This window comes from Gymnoscopelus braueri (genome assembly GCF_963280865.1).
Source record: "Gymnoscopelus braueri genome assembly, chromosome: 9".
Taxonomy (NCBI): domain Eukaryota; kingdom Metazoa; phylum Chordata; class Actinopteri; order Myctophiformes; family Myctophidae; genus Gymnoscopelus; species Gymnoscopelus braueri.
The window spans coordinates 37,878,456-37,903,741 of NC_137610.1; the positions used below are offsets into that span (position 1 = coordinate 37,878,456).

Consider the following 25,286-nt stretch of genomic DNA (forward strand, 5'->3'; position numbering starts at 1 on the left):
AATTGCTTTCAGTCTGAACATTTTGTACATTTGGACTTGCCCTCAATAAATCCACGTTGTAGAGCAGAGCTCCTATGCTTTTTTTTCTCCACAAATCTTTATTTATAATAATCACAACATACAAAACAAACACAAACAAAGAAGTTATTAATTCATCAATGCAACAACATCAGAGCCAGAGGGATTTACTAACAGAAAGCATTAAAGAGTGAACAAAAGGACAGTTCCTGCAGATTTCTTATTTTTTGAGTCCTAACTTGTTTTAATGTACTGCTTGGCTTCAATCTCAAATACAATACTCCTTTGGGGTAACAGGAATGCCAAAAAATCTAAGAAACTCAGAGCAACTTAACAGTACCCCATTACCATCAAGTAATTGATTCACACAGATCATATTATTGTTAAAACAGTTATAACTGATAAAATAAAGATATTTTAATACAAAATGCACCTAATATTCCAGCATTTATGGGGGAGAGCTCCAATGCGTGCTCATGGTGCTCATAGGCAGTCTTGTTTGTTGACGTCATTGGGTTCCCCCTGCATCACGTTTAGCTGAATGGAGCATGCGCACTTGCGCCTCCAGTAGCAGCAGAGCCTACGACGCACAGACAGGGAAGACCAGCCCCTCTGTGCTGCTGCCTCGGACCTTCATGTACGTACAGCTGGTGATGTTATTTACTAAAATATTATTTCTTAAGTTGTACGGTTTTTGTTCTCTAACCAATTCATATGTGTTACATTTTGTTTGTTTTAAAGACAACCTGGCCAAAGCATTTATTTAGGTCAATTCGCATTTAACTTGTTGTCCCGGGTTCATACAATCAAATGTCTATTTTTGTAAGACGTCGTGAGGTTTTGATGCATATTGTTTTCACGCGCTGCTTTCGGGGTATAAACACACGGACATGGGAAACCCCGTTTATCATAGAATGGTTGCGATGCGATGCTACAGTATATTGCAACCATGCCATACCACCAGAGCTTAACATTACAGGAAACGTCAGCCTTTTTTGCCGTGTTTATTCAGTGCTGTTTCCTGATAGAAGTGCACATGCCCTCAGGTCAGCTGTCAAGTGCGCACAGAGCAATACAATGAAACATTGCTTATAGCCAGTGGTGGAAAGTAACTAAGTACATTTACTCAAGTACTGTACTTAAGTACACTTTTGAGATATTTTTACTTTACTGGAGTGTTACTTTTACTTCTACTCCACTACATACATATGATCTAGAGGCAAATATTGTACTTTTTTTACTCCACTACAATTATTTGACAACTTTAGTTACTTGTTACTTTGTAGATTTGGATTATTACACAACACACATTTGAAAATAGTAGATCTACAAGCTCACAATGCCTTGCGATGTGACGCATTGTGAGCTTGTAGATCGGCTATTTTCAAAAGCTTTGTTAATACATTTTGAAAACTTGTGAAATGGGACATTCTGCATAATGAGTACTTTTACTTTTGGTACTTTAAGTACATTTTGATGCCAATACTTTTGTACTTTTACTCAAGTACATGTTGAATACCGGACATTTACTTGTAACAGAGTATTTCCATATTCCAGTATTGCTACTTTTACTTTAGTAAAAAAAAAAAAAACTTTTTCCACCACTGCTTAACCAGGACACACAGTATGTTCAGCACATTAGCCTATATTACACGAGGAAATGGGTAATAACTACTACTAGAATAAAAGAACAACAAACATAGGCCTATTTACAGGTGTATTTGGATTGTGTTTAGGGAATAATTATTTTAATTAAATATAAAAAATAATATTGGGCTATTATTATGCTTTCATTAGGAAATTGCTTAGTCTACACTGCTTTTGATTGGCACTTATAAGCCTGTGTTTTTACTGTTATCTGGAGTTGCACATTGAGGACAACTTCCTCACAGTTTTTTATAAGGTCGATAACTCTCTCCTTTCTTGAACTTTTGACATTGTTGGTCTGCGTTGTTGGAGATATTTGCGGCTGCCAGTGACAACATCTGATACTTTGTTGTGTTCCTAAAAGTGATGGAATGGAAACTGGTCTATTCTGGGAAACATTCTCAGAGGAAAGGAGCTTGACAAGTGTTCACAGACAAGTATTGTACTTTTTACTCACAACGATCAGGCCTATTTTAAAACTTTAGTTACTAGTTACTTTGTAGATTTAGATTATTATTTCAAAACATGCATTAACCACCAATTAAACCATACTTTGTCTATTTGAAACGCAAGCTTGCGAGCTTGTAGCAAAAATGTTTGTAAAATTTTGAAAGAATTGGTACTTTAAGTATATATTCATGCATGTACGTTTGTACTTTCACTGAAGTAAAATTTTGAATTCAGAACTTTTATTGTTTAATATTGCTACTTTAACTGAAGTAAAAGAAGAATGAGTACTTCTTCCACCATTGCACAGACACACAGCGTTACTGTGTCGGCTGAGGTTCCGCTAGTCGAGTTTGTGTCAGTTCTATTCATCTGACTGAGGAATGACATTGCTCAAAAAATATATAACTAATTGATTTGTCTACTCAAGAAGAGAACTTGACAACATTTCAACTTTTTACTGTGATTTGTGTTGCAAACATGATTTTCTCAGTGCTTGTCTTCAATACCTTGTACAATACTACTACCATTTTAATTATGACCATGGCAATGCATTGAGTTACACAGGACCGTGTTTTTGTATAGGTGTCTGCACAATAGTAACACAACTGGCCAAAATCACTCCACTAATACATGTATAAACATACACTATTTATGTACTTAATACTACTAATAATCTCTCTCTCTCTATCTCTCTCTCTCTCTCTCTCTCTCTCTCTCTCTCTCTCTCTCTCTCTCTCTCTCTCTGTGCCTGTCGCTCCTTCTCTTTCTTTAAGAAGTAGTACACCTCTTCTGAACTAGCATTAGTCTAGCGAGCCCCTGTGTGGGTCATGTCATGTGAGGTGAAGAGAATAGACTTGTCAATTTAGCTCTCAGCCATAATACTGACCAGACCATAACTAATCACATTTCCACACACGTTATCTGCCATCAGGCACTTCTGCCTGTCACACAGCCAATGACCAGTGTGTAATGTGAAGTTACACAGTTCATTCATATACCACTCTTTTGTACAGTGGTGATCTATACTCAAACTGAGTAGTAGGCCTAGGCATAGTGGGATGTTTGCAATCACATTTGACAGTGGACAAAACCTTATGACTGCAGAAGAGAGAAACTGAGGGCAGGCCAGGCATCAACATGATGCTTCATCTAAACTTCACTCTGTCCTAGTTTGGAGTTGTTCTGAAAGAGCCCAGCCCACCTCAGCTATGGATCGTAGGAGGAGGACGACATTCCATCCTTTTGGACACTTGTTATCGCAGTCGCACCCATGCCTAAGTGTATGAGAGGGAATTTGTGATGACCCACTATCAGTCTGGATACTGACAGGCCTCCTGGTGTTGAAGACTAGTAGAACTTGAAAGAAATCTCCAAGAAGCCACTAGTGAACATATTTATCTACAGTACCCTTGGCAGATTAGGGGAGGAACCAAATATGGTTTCAGTGATCAGAAGCAGCAAGAAGTCCAAATGACTATGAAAATACTGAACCACTTCCCCTCTCAAATTACAGTAGGACGCATACCGGGTTAGTGAGCATTTCAGTGGAATTATCGGTTCCTTGACGACTTCCTCCGTATTTCAAGCTTAGCATTGCTTTGGAATGCTTGAAAGACAATGAGGAAAAGGAGCAGTGAAGAGGGTTTTCAAAAAATCTGGAAGATCCAAGCTCTGAATTGGTATACATTCACAACATATAGTATTGGAACCACTGGTATGTGCAAATAGTGAGAATAGGCTCTGTGCATAACTGTAGTTCTTGGTTTCAATAAGGTGGAAACTATAGCAGACTAGGAAACTATAGCAGACTTGCTGCATTGCATTTACAGGCATTTCAGTACATTGCTTATTGCTTGGACTGAGACAGATTAACTATGAAATAGTGTGCAATCTGTGTATGATGTGAGCTGAGTGCTTTTCCAATGGCTTATTTATGTGTTTTTCAGCTGAAAATATGTTATTTTTGCCCAGCGATACTGTCGTAGGACAACTGTCTTCAAATCATAAATAGGCATATCCGTTTAAACTCTATCCGCTCCGGTGACTGGGGTTCTCCAGGGCTCTATACTAGGTCCAGTAGTATGTCCCTCAACCTCAAAAACGATCAACTGTATAAGCTCACAACATGGTGCAACGCAGCGTTGTGAGCTTGTAGATCTATTTTCGCCAAATGTTCGCCGCAGAATAGGGACGCTAGGGTTCATGTGGTTAAGTAGCAATCTGGCTCTCCTAACTTGTAATCTTGCTTAGCTGATGATCGTGTTGACGTGGTCGGTGTGGACTAGCGTGATGAATAATATTTCCTCCTGGAGGGGAAAGGGGTTGCATAATCGAGCACGGCATATGTGTGAATCATGCCAAGTGTTCCCTGTATGAAAGGAGAGAAGGCAACCGAACATTACCTACAGTGTACAGTATACTGCTATTACACACAGCTGATGCCAATAACACCACTGGGAGCTTTTTATTATACTACAACACTTTGTTGCAGTCGTGCAGTGCTGTTGTTTTCACCTAGAGAGTCTGATGAATGGCTGTGATTGAGAGTGGAGGAGGGCAGCAGCATGACAATTCATCTTTAGGATTTCTCCATGACAGGATATGTCATTACATTGGCCACAACGGGCAGTGTGATACAGTATACAGTATATTTTCTCTCTCTCTCTCTCTCTCTCTCTCTCTCTCTCTCTCTCTCTCTCTCTCTCTCTCTCTCTCTCTCTCTCTCTCTCTCTCTCTCTCTCTCTCTCTCTCTCTCTCTCTCTCTCTCTCTCTCTCTGTCTCATCAAACACCACTATAATCAGAGCTCATCTTAACCACTTAAGCCCTATTCTATCTATACTTCATCATAATATTATGGTGTTGCGTGGCAAAAATAGCCGATCTTGTAGATCTGCTCATTTTGTAGATTTCTGAAAATGTTTCCTTTTTAATGACATGCCCAAAATAGTGACGCCAGATTGAAAGTGGTTAAGAAACTCTGCCAAGGCTTTCAATGCCCTACAGCACCAGTGATGATGATTTTAGTGATGGAAGCTCCTCCCCCTGCGCATATTCCCTAGGGCCTAGAGGGAGAGTGGGGGCGGGTTGGAACAGGAGGTGTGTGTGTGTGTGTGTGTGATGGTGGTGGTGGGGGGGGGGCTAACCCTGTGCTCATGGAACCAGAAATACTGCAGCCTGTGCACGATGACTGATGGAACATTAAGATTTACTGAGCACAATTTCCTTGGTGTGTGTGTGTGGGGGCGTGCGTATGAGTACATTTGTACATGCACATGCATACTCCAGTGTGGGTTGGACACTACACATTACTCAGGCCAATGGCTTCACTGGCCAGTGGGTGATCGTGCCATTGCCTTTGCAGTAGGGCATTGGGACTGCTTGCTGGTTGTTCTCAGCTCAAGCCCTTCACACTCTGCTTCCTGTGAACATGTAGAGGATGACACATCTACTATATGTTACAGTTTCATTTTGCTTGATCAACATGGAGAATAACACAATATTGAGAGAGTGTATTATAAATCATGCTTAACACCAGAGTGACCAGACAGAATGGTATAACATGTATACCAGACAGATACCCCCCCCCCCTTCATATGTGTGTCTGTGTGTGGGTGTTTGTGAGTCTGTATGTCATCCTGAGTCTAGGTCCCTCAATACTGTATTATATAACCAGTGTGTCCAGTGTTATCGTCTTCATGGCTGCAGTCCAAACATAGGCCCGAGGGACAGTGTGCATATGCATGTGTGTGAAGTTGTGAACCATATTCTTTCTCATCTTTCTATCCTTGTGAGGGCATTTTCTCTATTCAAAAGGTTTTATGTTAGGTATAGTCAGCGGAAGTGCGTGTGTGTGCGTGTGCATGCGCGTGCGAGAGAGGAGTGTTAGAACACCAAACAATGTCCCCTGATAGAGGGCCTGAAGCAGATTAGCTCAAGGACAGATAGAGCGAGAGAGTGCAGCATTAAACTGAGAGGCCTGCAGGATGCTACTGTGTCAGAGCAAAAGACAACGTTATTTTTGGTCCCCTCATTGTGGCAGATTGTCATGGAAGGCCCTATGTAACAGTATAACACTGGGGGCTTGATTTGAATGGGGTTTGAATTTGATTGTCACTGTGTGATTACTACACAGTTTGAAAGCGCACAGTAAACGGACAGGAGTTTTTTTTTGCTGACTGGTAGAAAGTCTTCAGTGCAGAGCTATCTGTCGATGGTTTGGTGATATGAATTTCCTGTCATAGTGTTTTGAATTTCCTGTCTTACCTACTGTACATGTGGCGCCTGTCTTACCTACTTGCAGCTGAGTCTGTGACAGGTTTTTACGTAAGGCAATTTATTTTACATGAACTTACTGGTAAATAATAGTGTTCACCATACATTTTGACAGTTAAGAATGTTATCCTGATCCAAATACCAGTGTTTTCAAATTGCACATTAAAACATTCACATACAATATTATTTCTCTTTTAACTGTCTTCCCTGCCCTCTTTGTACAGGTGCTGTGGGTTTGTGGGTCGACTTTACTTCAGCACCCCTCGAGGGTGGGTGGGTGCACATACCTGATTGACAACTTGCTCCTAAAGAAGGCTTATAGAGAAGCCACTAAGGAATACCATCTATATATATCAGCACATTTAGAAAAGCTGTTTAACAGCTAGAGGAAGCGACTTTCTTCCAACATGGAAGGCGTGGCTGTGGACAACCTCATAGACTTTGACTTGCCATCAGAGGTCACAGTGCCCTCCAGTGGCGGTGGAGGTCAACACCAGGGCCATACAGACATTTTCTCTCCAGAGACTGAAAACACAGGGTTACACCAGGAGCCCTTACTGCCTGAACCGATAGCCCCCACAGCCCCCAACTCATACCACCACCAGCACCACCACCAGCACCACCATAATGGCGCAGGGGATGGGGAAAACGACAGTGATGCCACTGAATCAGCAGACAGCGAGAACGACATGGGACCACCCTCTCCAGGGTGGGAGCTGAGACGGTCGTCCTCCTCGTCCAATCACAGTGGGGAGGATGGCGGGGCGGAGGTGGCAGAGAGGCGGGAGTTTATGAAGACTTATGTGGAGAAGATTTTTCACGGAAAGTAAGAGCGGCTCCGGTGTCCAAGACATGTTTCTGTATGTGTGCGTCTGTGCACAGCAGCTTCTTTGTGTATTTGTTTGCATGTCTGTGTACAGTATGTAGACGCATGCTCAATGCGTCTACACAATGCGTTCTCAGTGTGTGTGTGTGTGTGTGTGTGTGTGTGTGTGACAGTCAGGGTATTCTTCACAAAATGTTTCACAGTCTCAAAATATACATGCTTAGCTCTCACAGCCCTACATTTCAGCAATACATTTCACAATGTCAGCCCAATAAATAACTCGCTACTCTTCTGTTTTAGGGAGGAATTTGACCAGGAGGAGAAGGCACGTTTTGGAGAGCTATGCTGCGGAGAGAATGGCAAAGGCAGAGAGTGGTTTGCCAAATATGTTAGCGCACAGGTAACTATAAGGGGATAGTTTACAACATAAGGTCAGAGGGAAATGCCATTTTGTCACACATACACTCAGCTTGGGGTTTTTGTGGTATCTTCCGCAGTATGTCAAATACAGTAGAGTGTGTTATGCTTCTAGTATGCAAAATGTGTGGTTTATCTGCTGTGGGGGTTAGCAGATACCGGTCTAAACTGTACCCAGAGGAACAATTAAAGGATTTCACCCATTTTCAACCTACCTTCATATACCGGTAATTAAATAATCCTCACTAATGTCCATTATTAGATGGTACCATTTCTATCCACTCAATCTATGTCTCAGAGGCGGGCTGTGGACAGTTCAGAAACCTGCCCACCAATGACATCATCGGTAGGCAGGTTTGGACATTTCAAATAAGATGTAAATTTGTTTTATTTCTTTTATTAATGTAAGAACAATGGCTTCTATTTCAGCATGCTAACTTTCCAGAAAGAGAAAGGCTGTAGTTTCTATTAGCTTGAATCCCCATCGATGATGTCATTGGTAGGCAGGTTTCTGAACTGTCCATATCCCAACGGGTCTCTGAATTATGAGCTTCGATAGGTGTTACATATCAACAAGACGTAGGTTGGTTGGCATTTCTCATAAACAGTGTAAAAAATTAATTGAAGTATGTCCGGGTGGTGAAGGAGTAAAGTACTCCTCCACCACTACAGAGACTGGAGTTTGATGCCTCTGGCTTGGCTGGGCACTCCAATAAACACAATTGTCATCGAGTAAACTTCTGCACGCAGTGCACTAGCGATGCCTTTTCTGCAGGGAGCATCATTTTGGAAAACAGTGTGAGTTGTAAAAGGTGCTGTACGTTTTCTGCATTGGAACTAATATTGCTATGAAGTAAGCTCAATTCAGACAAACATAGTATGTCCATAAGAGTCGGCGTCCCATTTATTCAAGTCAATGGAAGCGCTCCCGGTTGTACATCTGTATTAAAACCTTTCTCTACAAATGAAATGTAAAAACATGCAACATTTATAAATGCGTGAAATATATTTTGAAATATGAGTATATCTGATCTAATTATATTTATATTTATGAGTAGCTTTCCAGAACATTGCTTGAATCTCTGAAGTTGTTTGTTTGCATCAGCTAGCTGGTGATTACAAAATGGAAACAATGTTCAGCTGTGTTTTTGTCATCATGCTTTTAGCTTGACAGAACACACACACAAATATCTCTTTCATTCTATGTTTACAGCGCTGCAACTCCAAATGTGTCAGCGAAGCGACCTTCTACAGACTGGTGCAATCTTTTGCAGTGGTGCTCTTTGAGTGAGTCTGGTTGTAGCTGTATTTGTTTGTTGATTGTTCAATTCACTGCTTGATTTATCTTAAACAGTCGTTTGTTTGCATTTAACTCAAAGCCAAAAAGCACATTGCCCGGAATGTTCCTGATGAGTAGCACGTAATTGCATAATTTCTTTCTTCTTTTTTTTCCGAAGAGTTTGAAGACATAGTGTGTGTTTTCCTAGTGTGTGTGGTCAGCGACAGTGTATGGGTGGGAGATAATATCTAATATGTGGCCTAGTAATCCTTCCACAGACTGCAACTATTTCTTTTTCCACCATTATTCCTTCTTGTTTGTTAGTCAATGTTTGTTTGGTTGCAGATGTTTCCAAATGGATGACTACAGCCCAGCCAAAAACCTCATGACCATGTGCTTCACATACTACCACATTGGTAAGGCTATACTTTGCCTGATCTGACACACACACACACACACACACATCTGCACAAGAAGCGTATAAGTAATAGATCCAAATACTGATCAGAAGAGGGTTACATAATGGTCAAACCAGATACAACTGGATGCGCATGCTTATTAACACACAGAGGAAAAAAGATAGCACTTTGATGACTTACTATATACAGCCAATTAGCCAATTGTTTTGCATTTGTCTTTTGCAATCCTCCCAATTGCAGTCCACGGAGCACAAGTTTGTGAACGTGGCCCAGACTCTCAAACACGAGGACAATAAGTTGACCGTTATATCCTAAGGCCATAATACGTTCTATCAAAGGTTGATAAGTGTCCACATACAAATCAAAAGGACAGCCTATTTAAAAAATAGTAACTGCTTTTTCTAGTTTCATTAATGAACACAATATCTGGAGTATTTGGAATAACTTGCAATGAGTCTAGTTTTACAGTACTGTGTTTATACATTTTTGTTGTCCTTTCCTGTACCCCCCACACACACACACACACACACACACACACACACACACACACACACACACACACACACACACACACACACAATGATACAGGAAAAGTTAAATGCATTGTTATTCATTGGGCCTTAAGTTACGTTTGGAATGTGAACAAATGGAAAGAAAGGAAATTGAAGATGCTGGAGCCATGTACAGATTTGGTAAATAATGATTCATAGGGCGGGTTGCTGCTCACACTCACTGTGGTTTCACTCATGTGGCAACACTGCCTCATGAGGTTTCTGCTTATCCATGCAAGATTTAAAGTACATCATGATGAGTCACAGCACTGCAGTAAGATACTGTCATGTTTTATGAACACCTAAAATCCAATGTCTCTGTACAGTATGTAGATATATATAGATTATTATTACAGTAGGTTGGCCGTAGCTGAGTAGGTAGAAGGCCTTCTGAGAATCAGAAGTTTGCTGGTTTGACCCTCGGCTTTAATCCCTAAGTGGACTCAACATCAGATTTGGATCTTGAGTAGTTGTAAACAAAACAAAAAACATCTTTGGGATCACTTTGATATCCAATCTGTGATCATAGAATTATCTCAGGCAACGGTATGTCAATAAGAAATATACGTTTTATTTATCAAATAATATCTTCAATATTACCAAAAATCCAAATCTGAACAACCTGGATAGGGATTAAAGGAAAATACTCCCCTTAGATTTCTTAGAAAGAACATGACGTGACCAGAATTACAGACGTATCTCTCAACTGTAAATACACTCAAAACATACGCACCTTCTCCCACAAGCTGTTGACCTTCCCATGTATTCATGTTGATGTGTAGAACACTGGAATGTTAAACACTCTTTATCTGTTCATTTGGAGCGTGAGAATTCAATTTATACAAGGACTATATGGTACTTGCGTAACACTGTTCTACTTACAACTGGTGTTGTTTGCATGTAATTTTGAACTCGCCATCAATACCACTAACAACATTCATGTTCTACCAATTCTATAAATGAAAATGAATATGAGCTATTGTAGATGGATTGCTTAACAAACCTCAACTCCTCTCTGCTCCTTCAGGAAGGTTCCAGCTGTCTCCTTCAGAGCTGTTGGATCGTGGTGGCTCTGCTGCAAGCGTGGACAATTACCTGAACAAGGCCAATGTCTGGCTGTCTGTAAAGAAAGATGCTGCTGGGCGGATGCTTAAAAACACCTCCAAGAACGATGTCAAGAGCTTCTTTGGAGGCCTAGAGAGCAAGCTGAGAGGTCCAGTGGCTCGCAAGTGAGAGTGCTTTTATTCTTACAAATGTTATTTTGTATGAATTTGTGGTCAATCTGTTCTCGGGCTGTCATGATCATGTCATTTTAGTTGACGATTAATTGTCATACAAATAATTGATTCAAGATTTAATTGTGTTTTTGGCATTGAACATTGGAACATATAAATCAAATTTCCTTTTCTTATTTATTTTTATAAATCTAATTATATTTATGTTTGCCTTTAAGGGTGTAAAAAAAATTGCACAGGGCAGATATGACAACTAGCTTACAGAATTTATACAAATAAATGACTACCTACTGTACAGTATAATCAAAATAATGGCCAAAACTGTTTATGCATTTAATAATTTCCCTTTTTCCAAAATACAGAAAATAGCAGATCTACAAGCGCTGTGAGCTTGTAAATCGGCTATTAATATCATGATGAATTTATACAGATAATGGAAATGATTTTGATGATTATGCAAATAAATTATCATAATCTCAAATAATTGCGATTATGTAATAATCGTGACCGGCCTATCTGTCCTTGTCCTGATTCTTCCCTTCATTCTTATATCCAGTGAAGAAGAGAGTCCTGTCAAGTCTCCAGGTACAGTACATCAGTAGAAAATAAATTAATTTCCCTGTCCCTATTAATGAATTTGACTTTGATATTTAACGTCCTTGCTGTCACAGTGTCTGAGGCTCCAGAAGAGAAGAAAGAGGAAAAGGTGTACCTGTATACCCACCTGAAGCAGCAGCCCATCTGGTAGGTGGCTCTGTATGAGATCCACTGTGTCCCACAATTATCTGCAATCAGAGATGATGTACTTTCATCCTGAACCTATTAAGACCGGGAACGCATCTGTGTCATTTTAGATTTGAGCTATAACCATTATTTTATACTTTGGCTATTCAAAACTAGCAGATATACAAGCTTATATACGAGCTTGTAGATCTGCCATTTTTGAATAATCGTGATTTTTTTTTTGCAAATCTTTGAGTATTATATTTTTTAAAGCGAACATTTGAACTCAAACCTTTGCTTCTGGAGGTCCCTGGAACAAAATATTTTATAAATGTTCGCTTTAAAAAAATGTACACAATAAATATAGCAGATCTACAAGCTCATAGCGCCGCACTCGGTGCCGTGCTATGATCTTGTATATCGGGTTAAATCGGGATCTTGTATAATGGGTTAAAATGAACTTTCTATTGGAGGGGACGGTCCAGAGCTCCTGAGTATAGTGAGAAGGAAGCAACTAACCTGTTGTTCCTCTCCACTATTAGGCACGCTCTACGATTCTGGAATGCAGCGTTCTTCGATGCTGTTCATTGTGAGAGGAAGAAAAGATCCCCTACGACCAGGTGAGACTGAGTGGAGGAATGGATGAGCTTGTGGGTGTGTGGATAGATAATGTCGCTGTCGAGCGGTAACCCTGTTATCTCCATATTGCTTTTTTATGTTTTTCCATAAATGAATGCCCTTCTTCGTCATACTACTATACAGCGGGGGTTTTCAACCGGCGGTTCGTGAATCACTGGTGGTCCGTGAAGGTATTGCATGTGGTCGGTCCCTAACCATGCATTTAGCTATGTAGGAAAGTGAAGATTTTGTATTTATTTTCTTCCACGGAACAGTGCGCTAAATGACCTGGTGACCTGTGATGACCCGTCAATGTTGTTAGTTCCTGGGAGGTCGGAGGTCAAGAAACTGCACAGAAAAGGGAGTTTGAATCTCATGAAGGGGAAGTGTACCGGATTGCCTGATTGAGTCATCATTATTAGGAAATGTGCCCATATAATCGCATGTGTCTGCTCACTCATACATAAAATCAGTATATCAGTTAACATGAGTTTAATGGAAGGTTGGATAAAGTAAGAGAAGGGAATAAGGGTAACAGTGGGATAGGAATAGATCCTTTTTTTTGCTCTGGACCACCCCGATTTTTCAGTTAAATAATGCCTAGACTTGATATAATTTGTTGCACGTTGTATTGTGCAACAAATTAAATCAAGCCCTTAACAGTCATTATTTAATTTCAAGCTTTTTCTCCCACACCACGCCTATTAATTCAAATATTTTCTTACATTTGATGGACTTATGAAATATTATTTAAACTATGTTAATATATTTAACAAAGCTGTTTTGTTTATGTATTTACATTTTAAAACATTTTCCCATTGACAACCTGCAGGCCTAATTATGCCATGGACCACTAGTAGTCCGTGGACCATTGGTTGAGAAACACTGGTATGTATAGACATGGGATGCATATAGCAAGTGTATGTGCAAGCACTAATCTTAGTCCACACATCCCCACCCAACACAACAGTGGTCCCCAGGTTGATTCTTAGTCAGGGTGGTGGTCCCTGGTTCACAATCAGTTGAAAACCCCTGTGCTACAGTGTCACACAAAAGTAGCAAAAATAGCTGATCTACAAGTTTACAAGTTTTGAAACATTAGAAGGTGAATGTAAAAGTGGCTAAGTGTGTCTGTGGGTTTAATATTGAACCAATGAAAAGTATTAACAAGAGCGTGTGACTATTAATAACTACATTGGATCCACTGGAACATTTTTCCCATTTCCTGAAAAGTAACAGTTTGGACATACAAGGTTTCCACCCGACAGCGACGATATATTATGCAATGGGAATGGGTTTGAAAGGGTTTGTGTTTTATAAATGTGGGAACGGAAAGTGATGTAATGGCTAACGTAATGTCCTCTAAATAAGAGATGGTACAGTACATGATTAGAATATAGGGAGAGCACAAAACCAAGCCAAATAGTGTGCAAATATAATGAGATGAGATATTTTCTATAGATGTGAGGTATAGTTTAATTGAAATGACTGTAACTCTCTGTGTGTGTGAGTGTGTGTGAGAGAGAGAGAGAGTGTGCGTGTGCGTGACCATATCTGTGTCTCGTCAAAGAAATGTGAAGCGGGTAGGAGATTGCAATGTACTGTTGGCTTCAGCACTGAACACGATGAATCTTAATTCACTGCTGCTGATGGTCTGCTGACGTCTCTTTTCTTCTCTCACACTGTTAATGGTCTCATTTTATATGCTCTCCTCCTGTCCTCTTTTACTCTCTTAATCTGTTGTTCTGCCCCCTTCCTCTCGCATGTGACTTTAACCCTTTGTCTCCTTGTGCCTTGCTGCCGGGCAGGGGAACGGAGGAGGAACAGAAAGACGAGAGGTCTGTCCGCTGCCCCTCAACACTATAGTCAAATTGAGAGTGGCCTTAACCACTTAAACCCTTTATACTTAGTCGTACGACGAGTAGCGAAAATAGCTGATCTACAAGCTCACAGCGCATTTGCGACGCGTTGTGAACTTGTAGTAGGCGGGAGGGGTGCTGATAAATCAACAAAACAAAGTTTGAGGTGGGAGCAGACAGAGATTGGAGACAAAGATAAATCAGGGGAGAGATTGAGAAACCTGATGGCTGAAGAAAAACATGGTGTAGAAGTAGGTGGGAGACCAGATGGGTGCTCAGCCTTGTGAGTCGTGACCCAGACAGAGAGAGGCTGAAGGTCTCACAGTAGCCTCAGGTCTAATCAGATGTGCTCCAGTGAACAGCGACAGTCGGGGGTAAACCTCAAGACTTAAATCCACACACCAGCTGACTGGAGATCAGTGTCTGGAGTTACGCTCTCCGAATCTGTGGTCATAATTTCCTCAATGATGAATGCTTTATTCATTATTGCATTGAAACGCTTATATAATGCCTTTTTATTTCCTTTCATTATATGTCACACACCACATAATGCATTTTAAACCTATTCTTGTCTTTGGCTATTTTAACTTTTTACTGTCCCTGTTCCTCAGTGTTAATTTTTACTGTGAGAGTAAAAATGGGTCTATTTGGTTCCATTTGTCCACTCACTGAGTTAAAATAACACAGGATTTTACAGTGTAATCTCTGTTGTTTTATGGGTCTGAACTCAGACGGATCATAAATGTGTAGCCCTATTTATTTGCTTTCTTCAGACAAATGACTCCATTCTGACAAATTAAACACAGGGTAACCACACTATCTAAAGAGATAGATTTATAATGCCTAGTATGGTATTTGAATGGCATTATATCTAGGCTCTAGATGAGAGGTACCAGTCCTTAGGAGTGCTTTCTCTCTGCACCTGTTTGCATGTTCATTTCTTCACTCATTTCTTTTCTCGAGTGTGGTCATTTGCATGTAAACCTTTCTCTTTTTCTAGGTGCATGTTCTGTCCCTCCCATTTGTCTCCTTGTCACACATAGCCTACTATATATTTGTTTCTTTCAGTGCAATGGCAGGTCGATTGCAGGGATGTGTTAAGCCTGGTTTACGTGGTCGTACGGCGGTTTCCTGCAACAAAAATAGCCAATCTACAATCTCGCACCACATCGCAACATGTTGTGAGCTTGTAGATAGGCTATGCTTGGTGTGGGACACCATCTTACGACTACGTATAAATGAGGCTTTATGCATGCCAGGATAGGAATAGGCAGGCCTCATTCCAGAGCATTATTATGATTGAGAGCCCAGAAAAAGTGATTGAAGCTAATTTATGTTCACTCCATAAAGCTCTGTACAGTACATGTATACGTATGTTTGCATGATTGTGTCATTCTGTGTGTCTGTATAGTTTACTGTCCTGCTTCCAATTTTGACAGATAATTTTACAGTACATACAATAGCAATAGTAGGAGTAGCAACAGTTATTGCAAATAACTGAAAATTGCTTCTCAAAAGGATCCCTGGCCTTAATATGCCTTAATACATTATAATTGCTCTCTATAACAAGAATGTCAAATTGAAAACACCTTAAATATTTTCTTTATTTTAGAAATAAAATGTTGTATTTATCTTTTACTCAAGGGGGACAACACAACGCCTGTTGCAAATGTGTGGTCCAGCCCTATGGAATGCATGTGCTAATAAAAATATATTTAAAATATAGTTTTGATGCTCATATTAACCTTAAGAAGTATCAAGTTTTTTTGTTGTTGTCTAGGTTAAGTACGATTGTTTTTTGCTGGACCACACATGGACAAATGACATCATCAACTTGCAACGTGCGTTGCCCCCCTTGAGTAAAAGATGAACTATTTCTAAAATAAAGGAAAATATCTATGGTGTTTTTTATTTGTATTTTTTGTTATAGAGGGCAATGTAATAAGGCATATAAGGCGTATTAACCAGGGATCCTTTTAATCGTTTTGAGAGAAATCTCTTTACGGCTGAAATTTTCGATCCTGATCCTAGCTTTGGATTGTGGTTGATGTAGCTCTCCTATGTTTTTAGGATTCCAGCATTTCCTTGAAACACCTACAAAAGTGCAATATGTTCCTCTTATGTCTTCTGCATTCTCTTAGTGTTAAGTCTTAGGCTTTTTTATAGCAAGGAAGGAGGCTGTTATTGTACTACTATCTATCCCATAGGTGACTAATAGCATTGACATGCAGCCAATACCTTCCTTCATTCATGTGCAAAAAGAATGATGAGGGTTATGAGATCATATTGACAGTACTTTATACCCACTAACACTGTCATATTTGTTATACCAATTCATAAATGATTAACGATTATGGTGTGTTATTTCTTGTGTGGGGTGATAAAGAAGGATGTATCACTTTTGTAACACATATGATTGTCTGTGTTTTGCTTGAATTGTGTTAATTTACTTGTTGGCAATGCCAATTGGTTGTCTGTTGCTCATATGATTTTGTTGAATGTGTTTTGTTTGTTTGACTAAGCAAATGGCAAGTTGATGTGTTTGAAAAGTCTCATTGTCATTTGTGTATGTTTTTCTGTTATAGTATGCATATAATCTTTTTTAATTTATTCTATTTTCATTGTATTCTATCTATATCTAGCTGCTCACCCTCCTTTTTGGGGGGGTCAATTATGTTTTTTTTGCAGACACTTCATTTAGTGTAGCAAGTAACTGTTAACTCTTTGACTGCGGACGACGCGATAACGCGTCAAGTGCTACTTTGTCCAGTTGGCCGTCGACGCGTTCGACGCGCTGGACGCGCGTTCATTGTTTAATCTCTGATTGCGCTATGCTGCTTAATATTCAATGTTATTCTCGAGTTCCACTTACTTCACGGACATCTGCATCCGGTTTCATGACCTGGATTCCGTTTCCGGTTTTTGATTCTTTTCCCCAGTCATTTTCGTCCAAAATAGGTAAATAAACGGTCTTTCACACGGTATGACGGACAAACGGACAGTTTCTCTTCTATAATCTATGGTCTGGGTGACGATCAGTCATCGCGTATCACATCGTAATTTTGGCGATCAAAACAATCTGGGAGGACGTCACATCCGTTTTCATGTTTTTCCCTGTCTAATCTATCAAGAAGGGTGAGAGAGACCCAACGACCTGATCAAGCAGTCATGTGCTGCTCTCTAGTGGCGGATTTGTGCTGGGTCTTTATATTATGTGCCCTTAAATTATTTTCATGAGAAAAATTCAAAAAATAAAAATAAAAAAACACGAAAATTGCTGGCACTGGGGGAGTACTTTATGAAAATACTCTGGCAGTCAAAGAGTTAATATTATTTGTTTCTCCACTATCCATGATTAAATTAATCACCATAAGGATGCTTATAAACATGTCTAAAGTCTAGTACCCCATTGACCAACATTTTGATTTATTTTTTTTACCAGTTATGTTAATGTAAATGTAAATTATTATTCCTAACAACGGTCAGTGCCATACTGACAGTTTTTTGATTCCCAGCCCTCAATGGTTATTGATGTAGAAAATCTGAAGGTCAAAGGGAATTGTGAATGAAATCCTCTTGCCTTCTCATGCAGGGAGAAGTGGTGTCACATGACACAGGAGGAGAGAGACGACAGCTCCAGAATTGATGAAAACATTGCCTTTGGCCAACTGGGGTGAGGAAGCACTGACAAAATTAAATAACACATTTGTAGCCATTAATTCATATAACCAGCCTGCCTCCACTACTCTTTTCACAAAGACATTTCAGTGCCAGGGACCTGTGCACAGAACGCCTACCTGCTATTTTCTGTGCAATATAAAAATTAAAAAAAGATTGCTACACAAATGATCCAATCAAACATAAAAATGCATAAATGCAGTATGGAGCAGGCACTAATAGTCACCATAACGGACAACATGTCCATTGTTGGATAATCCAATATCATGATGATGAGAGACTTACAATTATAGTTAGATTTTTTGTAGTGAGTAATGAGATGGGATTTAACGTTGTGGAGTAAAAGTATAATTTTCTTATTTTAAATGTATAGAGGTAAAAGTGAAAGTTGCGATAAATATAAACTCAATTAAAGTATAGATCTTCCCAAAAACGACAAAACTGTTGCAACAAAGTACTTGTACAGTACTTCGTTACTTTTACACGACTGGAAATGATATACAAATGAAATTATTTGAGCCTTGTACACTGTGTTCTAATTGATATCTGGTGAACTTAGATGTTTATATTTAGCAGTGTGATAAATAATTGTGGGTATGTGTGTTTTGTTAATTTATTATGCATTTCCAGGACATTTACCCATAACATGCTGGCCTTTGGGCTCAGTAAAAAACTCTGCAATGATTTCCTGAAGAAACAGGCAGTGATTGGAAACCTGAATGAAGGTAAAGCATCAGCTATCAGCTCACAGCTATGTTCTCATTCTGATGTAAAAATGATGGATGCATAGACTAGTACGAGGGGCATCTCGGCGGCGTAGGGGTTCACCGTCCACCACCACCACCACCACCACAGAGACTAGTGTTTTAAATCCTCCATGGTGCTCCAACAAACACATTTGGCTGTACATGGGATGCTGGGCAGGGAGGGTGATCTCTGTCACTGCACTAGCAGTAGCAACTCTGACAGGTCCATATGTTCAGTGAAGTGTATGCCTGAGAAGGACATGGCATGTTCCTCCACATGCATTATGTGCTCCCTCTGAAACTCCTCACTCTCAGGTAAAAAGAAACGGCAGACGACTTAATGTGTATCGGAGGTGACACGTGGTTGTCTACCCCAGTGGTTCCCAAACTTTTTAGCTCAAGACCCAAAAGAGAGATCTGATGTTTGCCCGGGACCCAAACTAGCAGATCTACAAGCTCGCACCGCGTCGCAAGCTTGTGGATCTGCTATTTTCAATACTTCTTAACCTCTTTTTTTTATTAATGTAGCCTATGGAAATTATTAGATTTTTCGATAATGAAAAAAGAAATTGTGACTGTTTTTAATTGATGAAAAGTTGTGACTTTTTGTTTAAACTTTTTAAAATCTTTTGAAATATATATTTATTTATTTTTAATGTAGGAAAATTTGATATTTCCTTGGGACCCATAACAATTGGTCCGTGACCCAAACATGGGTCCCGACCCACTGTTTGGGAAACAGTGGTATACACCCTCCCACATTACCAACTGTTGGGGTTAGCAGTGACAGGGACTATATATGAGGGGAAAACTGGGAATTGGCATGACAAATAAATTGGGAGAAAAGGGGAAAAATGTAGATATAGGGAAAATAAATATTATTCCACACCATGTAAAATTGGTTTCTGGTAGACACTTGTGTTCAGTTTTATTTTCCCATCATAAGAGAAGTGTCACAATAATCCTGCATGTGTGTGTTTTTCCGCTCTGCAGAACAGTACAAGTTACTGAGCGACCACATTGAGAAAATGGCAGCAGAGTGAGAGAGATGGACGATTTAATTTCATGTGACGAAGTGACTATCTGACGGCATTCACATACTGTACATCAACATTGTCTCAAGACCTCAGCACAAAGACCACGTCTCCATTGACAGGTGTTGCAAGGGCGTGGTACCATTTGCTGAAGACAATACGATCAACTACTCCATGGTAAACCACATCTACTATACACTTCTGTATTCCTCCTCTATACCGTGTCCTGTACCAGCAATAATAACTGACAGTTGTGTGACATTATCAACCATTAATCACTTCAATTAATAACTGCCGCACACTAATGTCCAAGTTCAGCTTCAGAATTAAAGCAAACATAATACACACAAATGTTTTTAGCAATATGTAGTATATCATGATTCCTAAACAGGCTGGTTACTGTTTCTGTCCCTATATGTACTGTATACCGGACTCTGTTATATTATGAATTATAATATCTGATGTGGCTTATTTTCAACCTATCTTGTTAGTCCTCCCTCATATATGATGAACACCATCTGTTAAGCATCCATGACTATCTTCCTTTTACAGTCTTACACATATATTCAATAATCAATACACAGTTGTCATCGTCATTAAAGGGACACTATAACAAGTTTCAATATTACAAGTTTCAATATTATCTCTATGTATTTGTTGTAGGACTAATGTTTCATTAGTAGCCTTAACACTGACCACTGACTCTTCTGTGTGTCTCAGAAATGCCGCCAAAGCAGCTAATGTGAAAGCTACAGCCCTTACTTCCTGGTTTATATCCGCTACCCTTGGTGGCCATGACATTGTCCTTGTTCACTTTGTTTATGGCACAATTGCAATCTTGATTATAAGAATATATGATCAGTTGACGTGATGGCCAGAGACCATATTATGGGTGAAACAGGCCAATGCTTGCCCATGAAATGCGTAATTGAAATGTAAGAACCCAGAGAAAGGCCAGAACAGACAGTAAGGGCAGTTTCTATAGACTATGAAAATCATCAGCAATTACTGAAAAACACAGTTTTGAAAATTATTTCAGATACAAATATATGTGATGTATACAATATATACTATAGACCAAAAAACAATTTTAAGCAGTTTCTGTATGCTGCTTGCTGAGATGAGTTTTCATTTTCAACTCAATTCTTATAGAGCTATATACACTGACAATAACAGAAAGCTTATTTATCTATGTCACTACTTTCTAGCACTCTTTGCTTTGTCTTGTTGGCAAATTACATTCATCTGGCAACTATGTAGGATAAAAACAAACCAGCAAAGTATTTGAGAACTAAATTGGACCAATTCTGGTGCACACATACATTCTCACTGCGACTATAGACTGTATATAATCGTAGTTCCCTTTTCCAGAAGGTGGCATAAACATTTTCTGTTACGGGTCAGTTTCCCATGGCTTGTTTTGATTAGCTCAGCAGCCACACGACACCTTCATATGTGTTTCTAGTTCAACTCTTCTGCTGAGCCAATCAAAAGAAGCTATGGGAAACTGATCCGGAACAGGAAATGTTCATGCCACCTTCTGGAAAAGGGAGCTACAGCTATGCACAGAGCCTATTTAAAATCACCAAAATGGTGTGTCTTATGCTTCATTTATACTTTGTCGCGATCATGCAACGTGTTGTGAGCCTGTAGATCGGCTATTTCTGGCTTGTGACACCAGCTTGCAATAAAATATAAATCCGGCTTTACACACCTGTAGATGAATATACTATGTTTGAGTAGAAATTAACGTGTCCTTATGTACCTTCTTCTCCAGTCTTCCTTGTTGTTGTTTACTTAGAAATTTTTAATCACTGTTTATTAGCCTTCCTCTGACACACACTTTATGATGTAGTACAGTAGTATTATGTGTCTATTAGAGACTATTGAGAACACCATATGGACATCACAGACTCCTAATCCATCCAAAGTGCCTTCCATGTACATGACTGAAACTCCTTATCTGTATCTTCTGATTCTATTCTCAGTTCTATACTGTACTAATAAGGTAGCTGCGCAGAGCCTATTCTACATTCTGTGGTTAACTAAACATACTCAGAGAGTTATTCTCTCTGTCCCCTGTACATTCCCAGAGATAAACAAATTCCTCTGCACGCAAATTAAATGATGTTGTTGTCTGTGGTTTAGTAGCATTCTGAAGTAGATATTTTATGGTATCAGCTATGGGCTGTATTGTAGATGTTTGTAGAAAGTGCTTTATTCAGAAACCAACATCATGGCTAAGAATAGGAACAGTACAAAAATGACTCCATAATACTACTTTCCTGTTTTACAATGTGTGTGTAGTGTGCATCATTATCTATATTTGCATGTGTAACCAACAGTGTGCAATTGAATGCAGAGTATTTCAACTGTGAGGTGGTCTCTTGATTGTATTACTACAACCTGCCGCTAGGAGGTAGCATTGTGTCTTCAAAGCATGTCTCAAGGAGGGGCATGACAACATTTATGTCCTCAGGTGTTTCAAGAAAATGTGACAGAATTATTAAAAAAATAATATATGATTTATGAACATTTTGGATGCTCTCTGGCAGGTCTGAATCACCTTTTTGGGTTTTTAACGTGTTGTCTCTATTAATGTTGTAAATACATATTTAACTCAACTTGTTCAAAATGTTCAAAGACTTTATCTGCTTGTAAATTAATTGTGTGTAAATGATTGATATGACTGTGTTGTCATCCAGGAGGAAAGTTGTTACCTTATGACCCTGAAGTGCCCTCATATCCTTTCCCCATTTGGAATGGCCCATCAAAGTGCATGCATCTAGTGTAGTGCAATAACCTTTAATGAACTTAAATCATTCCGTTGAGTTGAGTGGCATATCTTTGCTACATGTAGTACAATGCCATGCAGTCCTCTGCCCTGTTAATGTAAACCAGTGAAGTCACGTTTCTGCCTTTCTCGTTATCTCTTTTCTTCTTGCTATGTAGTGTATTCAGTTTATCAGGCCAATAATCAGATGACTTTTTGGTCACAAAGTGTCCCTTGTATTCTGCCCTGTTGCTAGTCTCTTTCTGCCTGTGTCAACTACTAGAAGCTGTATTTTAATTGTCTGATAACCCTGTTTGTGTCGAGGCTATTGATTACTTTGTACTTAGCACGACCGTGTCAGAAAACATGGCAAAATGTGCAGTTTCAGCCAGTCATACAACAAAGACAAAATGAAGTGGACTTGTGGCTAATCGCCTCTATGACTCCCTCCCAATGTTTGTATTGCTGTTATGACTTTTGACCTTTTGTGTCTTGCATGTCAAATTCAACACTTTGTCCATGTACACACCTCCTTTCTCTAGATACTTTGAAGGTCCCCAGACACTCATCTGGATTGGTTTATCCCAACAAATGGGTTCTTAAGCCTGAGTTATACTTGGTTACGTATGGTGCCATGCACCGAAAACTAATTATAAATCAGGCTTAAACACTGCTGTCTTTTTAAAAGCATAGAAGAATTATTTGCCATGGAATATCAGATTTTCTTGATCCGTAAAGGTAGAAGAGAAGATTGGACTCTAGGTTTGTCTTGGAGGCCCTCACCTCATAAGATACTAGCTTTGATGCTCTTTGTCATAGTACTGCATGGCCAATGCATGGTCTGTCTGACAGATACTGTACTGTATGTTGTCATAAAAGCATCACAGTGGAATGTCCTGTGAAGCATAATTAGTAGAGCTAGATACTAAAACATCAACCAAATGGTATTTACCATTAAAGTAACAACTGTGTTATCTACTGTATATGCACACATTTGAGGTGTAACAAAGATGTCACCGTGGATAAAGTAAAAAGCGCTTGTATGTGATATTCATTATGTCCGTACTGCTTAATTATATAATGGTCAGACTTGCATGTATGTGTTGTCATAATAATGATGGATCAAGTTGCTGATACTGTAATAAATGTATTTTTTTGATGTGAATACTTTCTAAGTGTGTGTGTGTGTGTGTGTGTGTGTGTGTGTGTGTGTGTGTGTGTGTGTGTGTGTGTGTGTGTGTGTGTGTGTGTGTGTGTGTGTGTGTGTGTGTGTGTGTGTGTGTGTGTGTGTGTGTGTGTGTGTGTGTGTGTGTGTGTGTGTGTGTGTGTGTGTGTGTGTGTGTGTGTGTGTGTGTGTGTGTTCATATGTTCATGCATGCATTGCACATGTGAAGTGCTGGTTCAAGGAGTGTATACGTCTGCGTCAATGTGAGCAGGGTGTTGACTGGGGTCCTCTGTAGTAGCACAATGTGACGGAGTATTCCAGTGTTTGAGACCCCGGATCCAAGCTGCCAAACGTCTACCATTTCCAGCTCTGCATATAAATAAACAGTGGTCACGCTGGCTGCAGCCTGATTGGACACCATGTAATGAGCTGTGAAAGCCCAGTCCGCGGTGTCACACCACGAGGACCCAGCTCAATCTAATTAATGCCAGACCTGCCACACAGTCAAATTTTCAGCGTTGATTTAACTCTGAGAGTGTACAAATGTAACTAAATGAAACATTTATACACTCGCTTGAGTTAAATTAAGACTTAAGCATATTGCTGTTTTTACTTTTACCAGTCTCAACATGCTTCTCTTATGGTACATACAAATCCACACACTTATTATATCCACGTTCATGTGATTTTTTTTTATCCATTCTGTTATATTTATGTTCCTATCCTTAACCATCACATCTTAACTGTCAAAGTGTCCCATTTTGCAGGATTTCCCTCATCACTTGAGAATAGTTAAATGCATTCAAAAGCAAACAGATACATGAATAATTGTAACCACTCATACACACGTCAGCATCTTTCTTTTACAACATGATCCACACAGTCCACACCTGCAGGTCATGGATCTCACACTTGCACTCACAGTCATATAACATACAGTATAGGCCTAGGGCCTAGTATACAAACTAAAGTATGATACATTCACCATCATGATAACAATAGCATGGCCAGCAAACATTTCTGAGACCAGCTGTGCAAAGCTTTTTGATGGTTCAGTTTAGCTTTAGTGAAGCGTGTGTGTGTGTGCGCTTGTGAGAGAGAGAGTGAGACCATGTTCATTTACCATGGTGTCAACATGAATTTTCCCCATAAACACACACATTTGAAATCTTCTACATTGCTGGAGCGTTGTTCTGGTTCATAGCATGCCTATGTGTTATGTGTGTTGTATGGTTGGTTCATTCATAGCATGATTATGTCCATGTATGACTATGTGTGTTGTGTGTTATGTAGGCCTGTATATGTGTTGTGCGGTTGGTTGCTGCACTCTTGTTACCCTCAGAGGGAGACTGATACAGCCCCACTTCCTCCTGGATTAAGTGTTAGACTCAGGGTGGTCCCAGGCTGAGGCCGGATAAGTCTGCTGCTGGGTGCAAGTCTTCCTGTGAGTGTTCATGCACACACACGCGCACACACACACACGCACGCACGCACGCACGCACTTTTAAACCTCATAAAACTTGGTTGTCAATCTAATGCTGTAGAAATATTGAATAGTTTCTGTGAGAACCGAAT

General features: G+C 39.7%; 1 protein-coding gene across 2 annotated transcripts; it reads left to right on the top strand.

The window, feature by feature from the left end:
* Window positions 1-601: 601 nt before the first annotated feature.
* kiaa0513 (KIAA0513) lies at window positions 602-23,705 on the top strand. Of its 2 annotated transcripts, none has more exons than XM_080437988.1 (12): window positions 602-655; window positions 6,613-7,214; window positions 7,515-7,614; window positions 8,845-8,918; window positions 9,256-9,326; window positions 10,908-11,109; window positions 11,672-11,700; window positions 11,787-11,859; window positions 12,381-12,458; window positions 17,908-17,988; window positions 18,624-18,718; window positions 19,733-23,705. In XM_080437988.1, exons 2-12 carry the CDS (start codon window positions 6,796-6,798, stop codon window positions 19,780-19,782), a joined length of 1,272 nt encoding a protein of 423 aa, XP_080294114.1. In that variant the 5' UTR covers window positions 602-655; window positions 6,613-6,795; the 3' UTR covers window positions 19,783-23,705. The 2 variants fall into 2 exon arrangements, with proteins under 2 accessions (XP_080294114.1, XP_080294115.1); XM_080437989.1 differs by having other exon boundaries at window positions 11,802-11,859.
* Window positions 23,706-25,286: the final 1,581 nt, after the last annotated feature.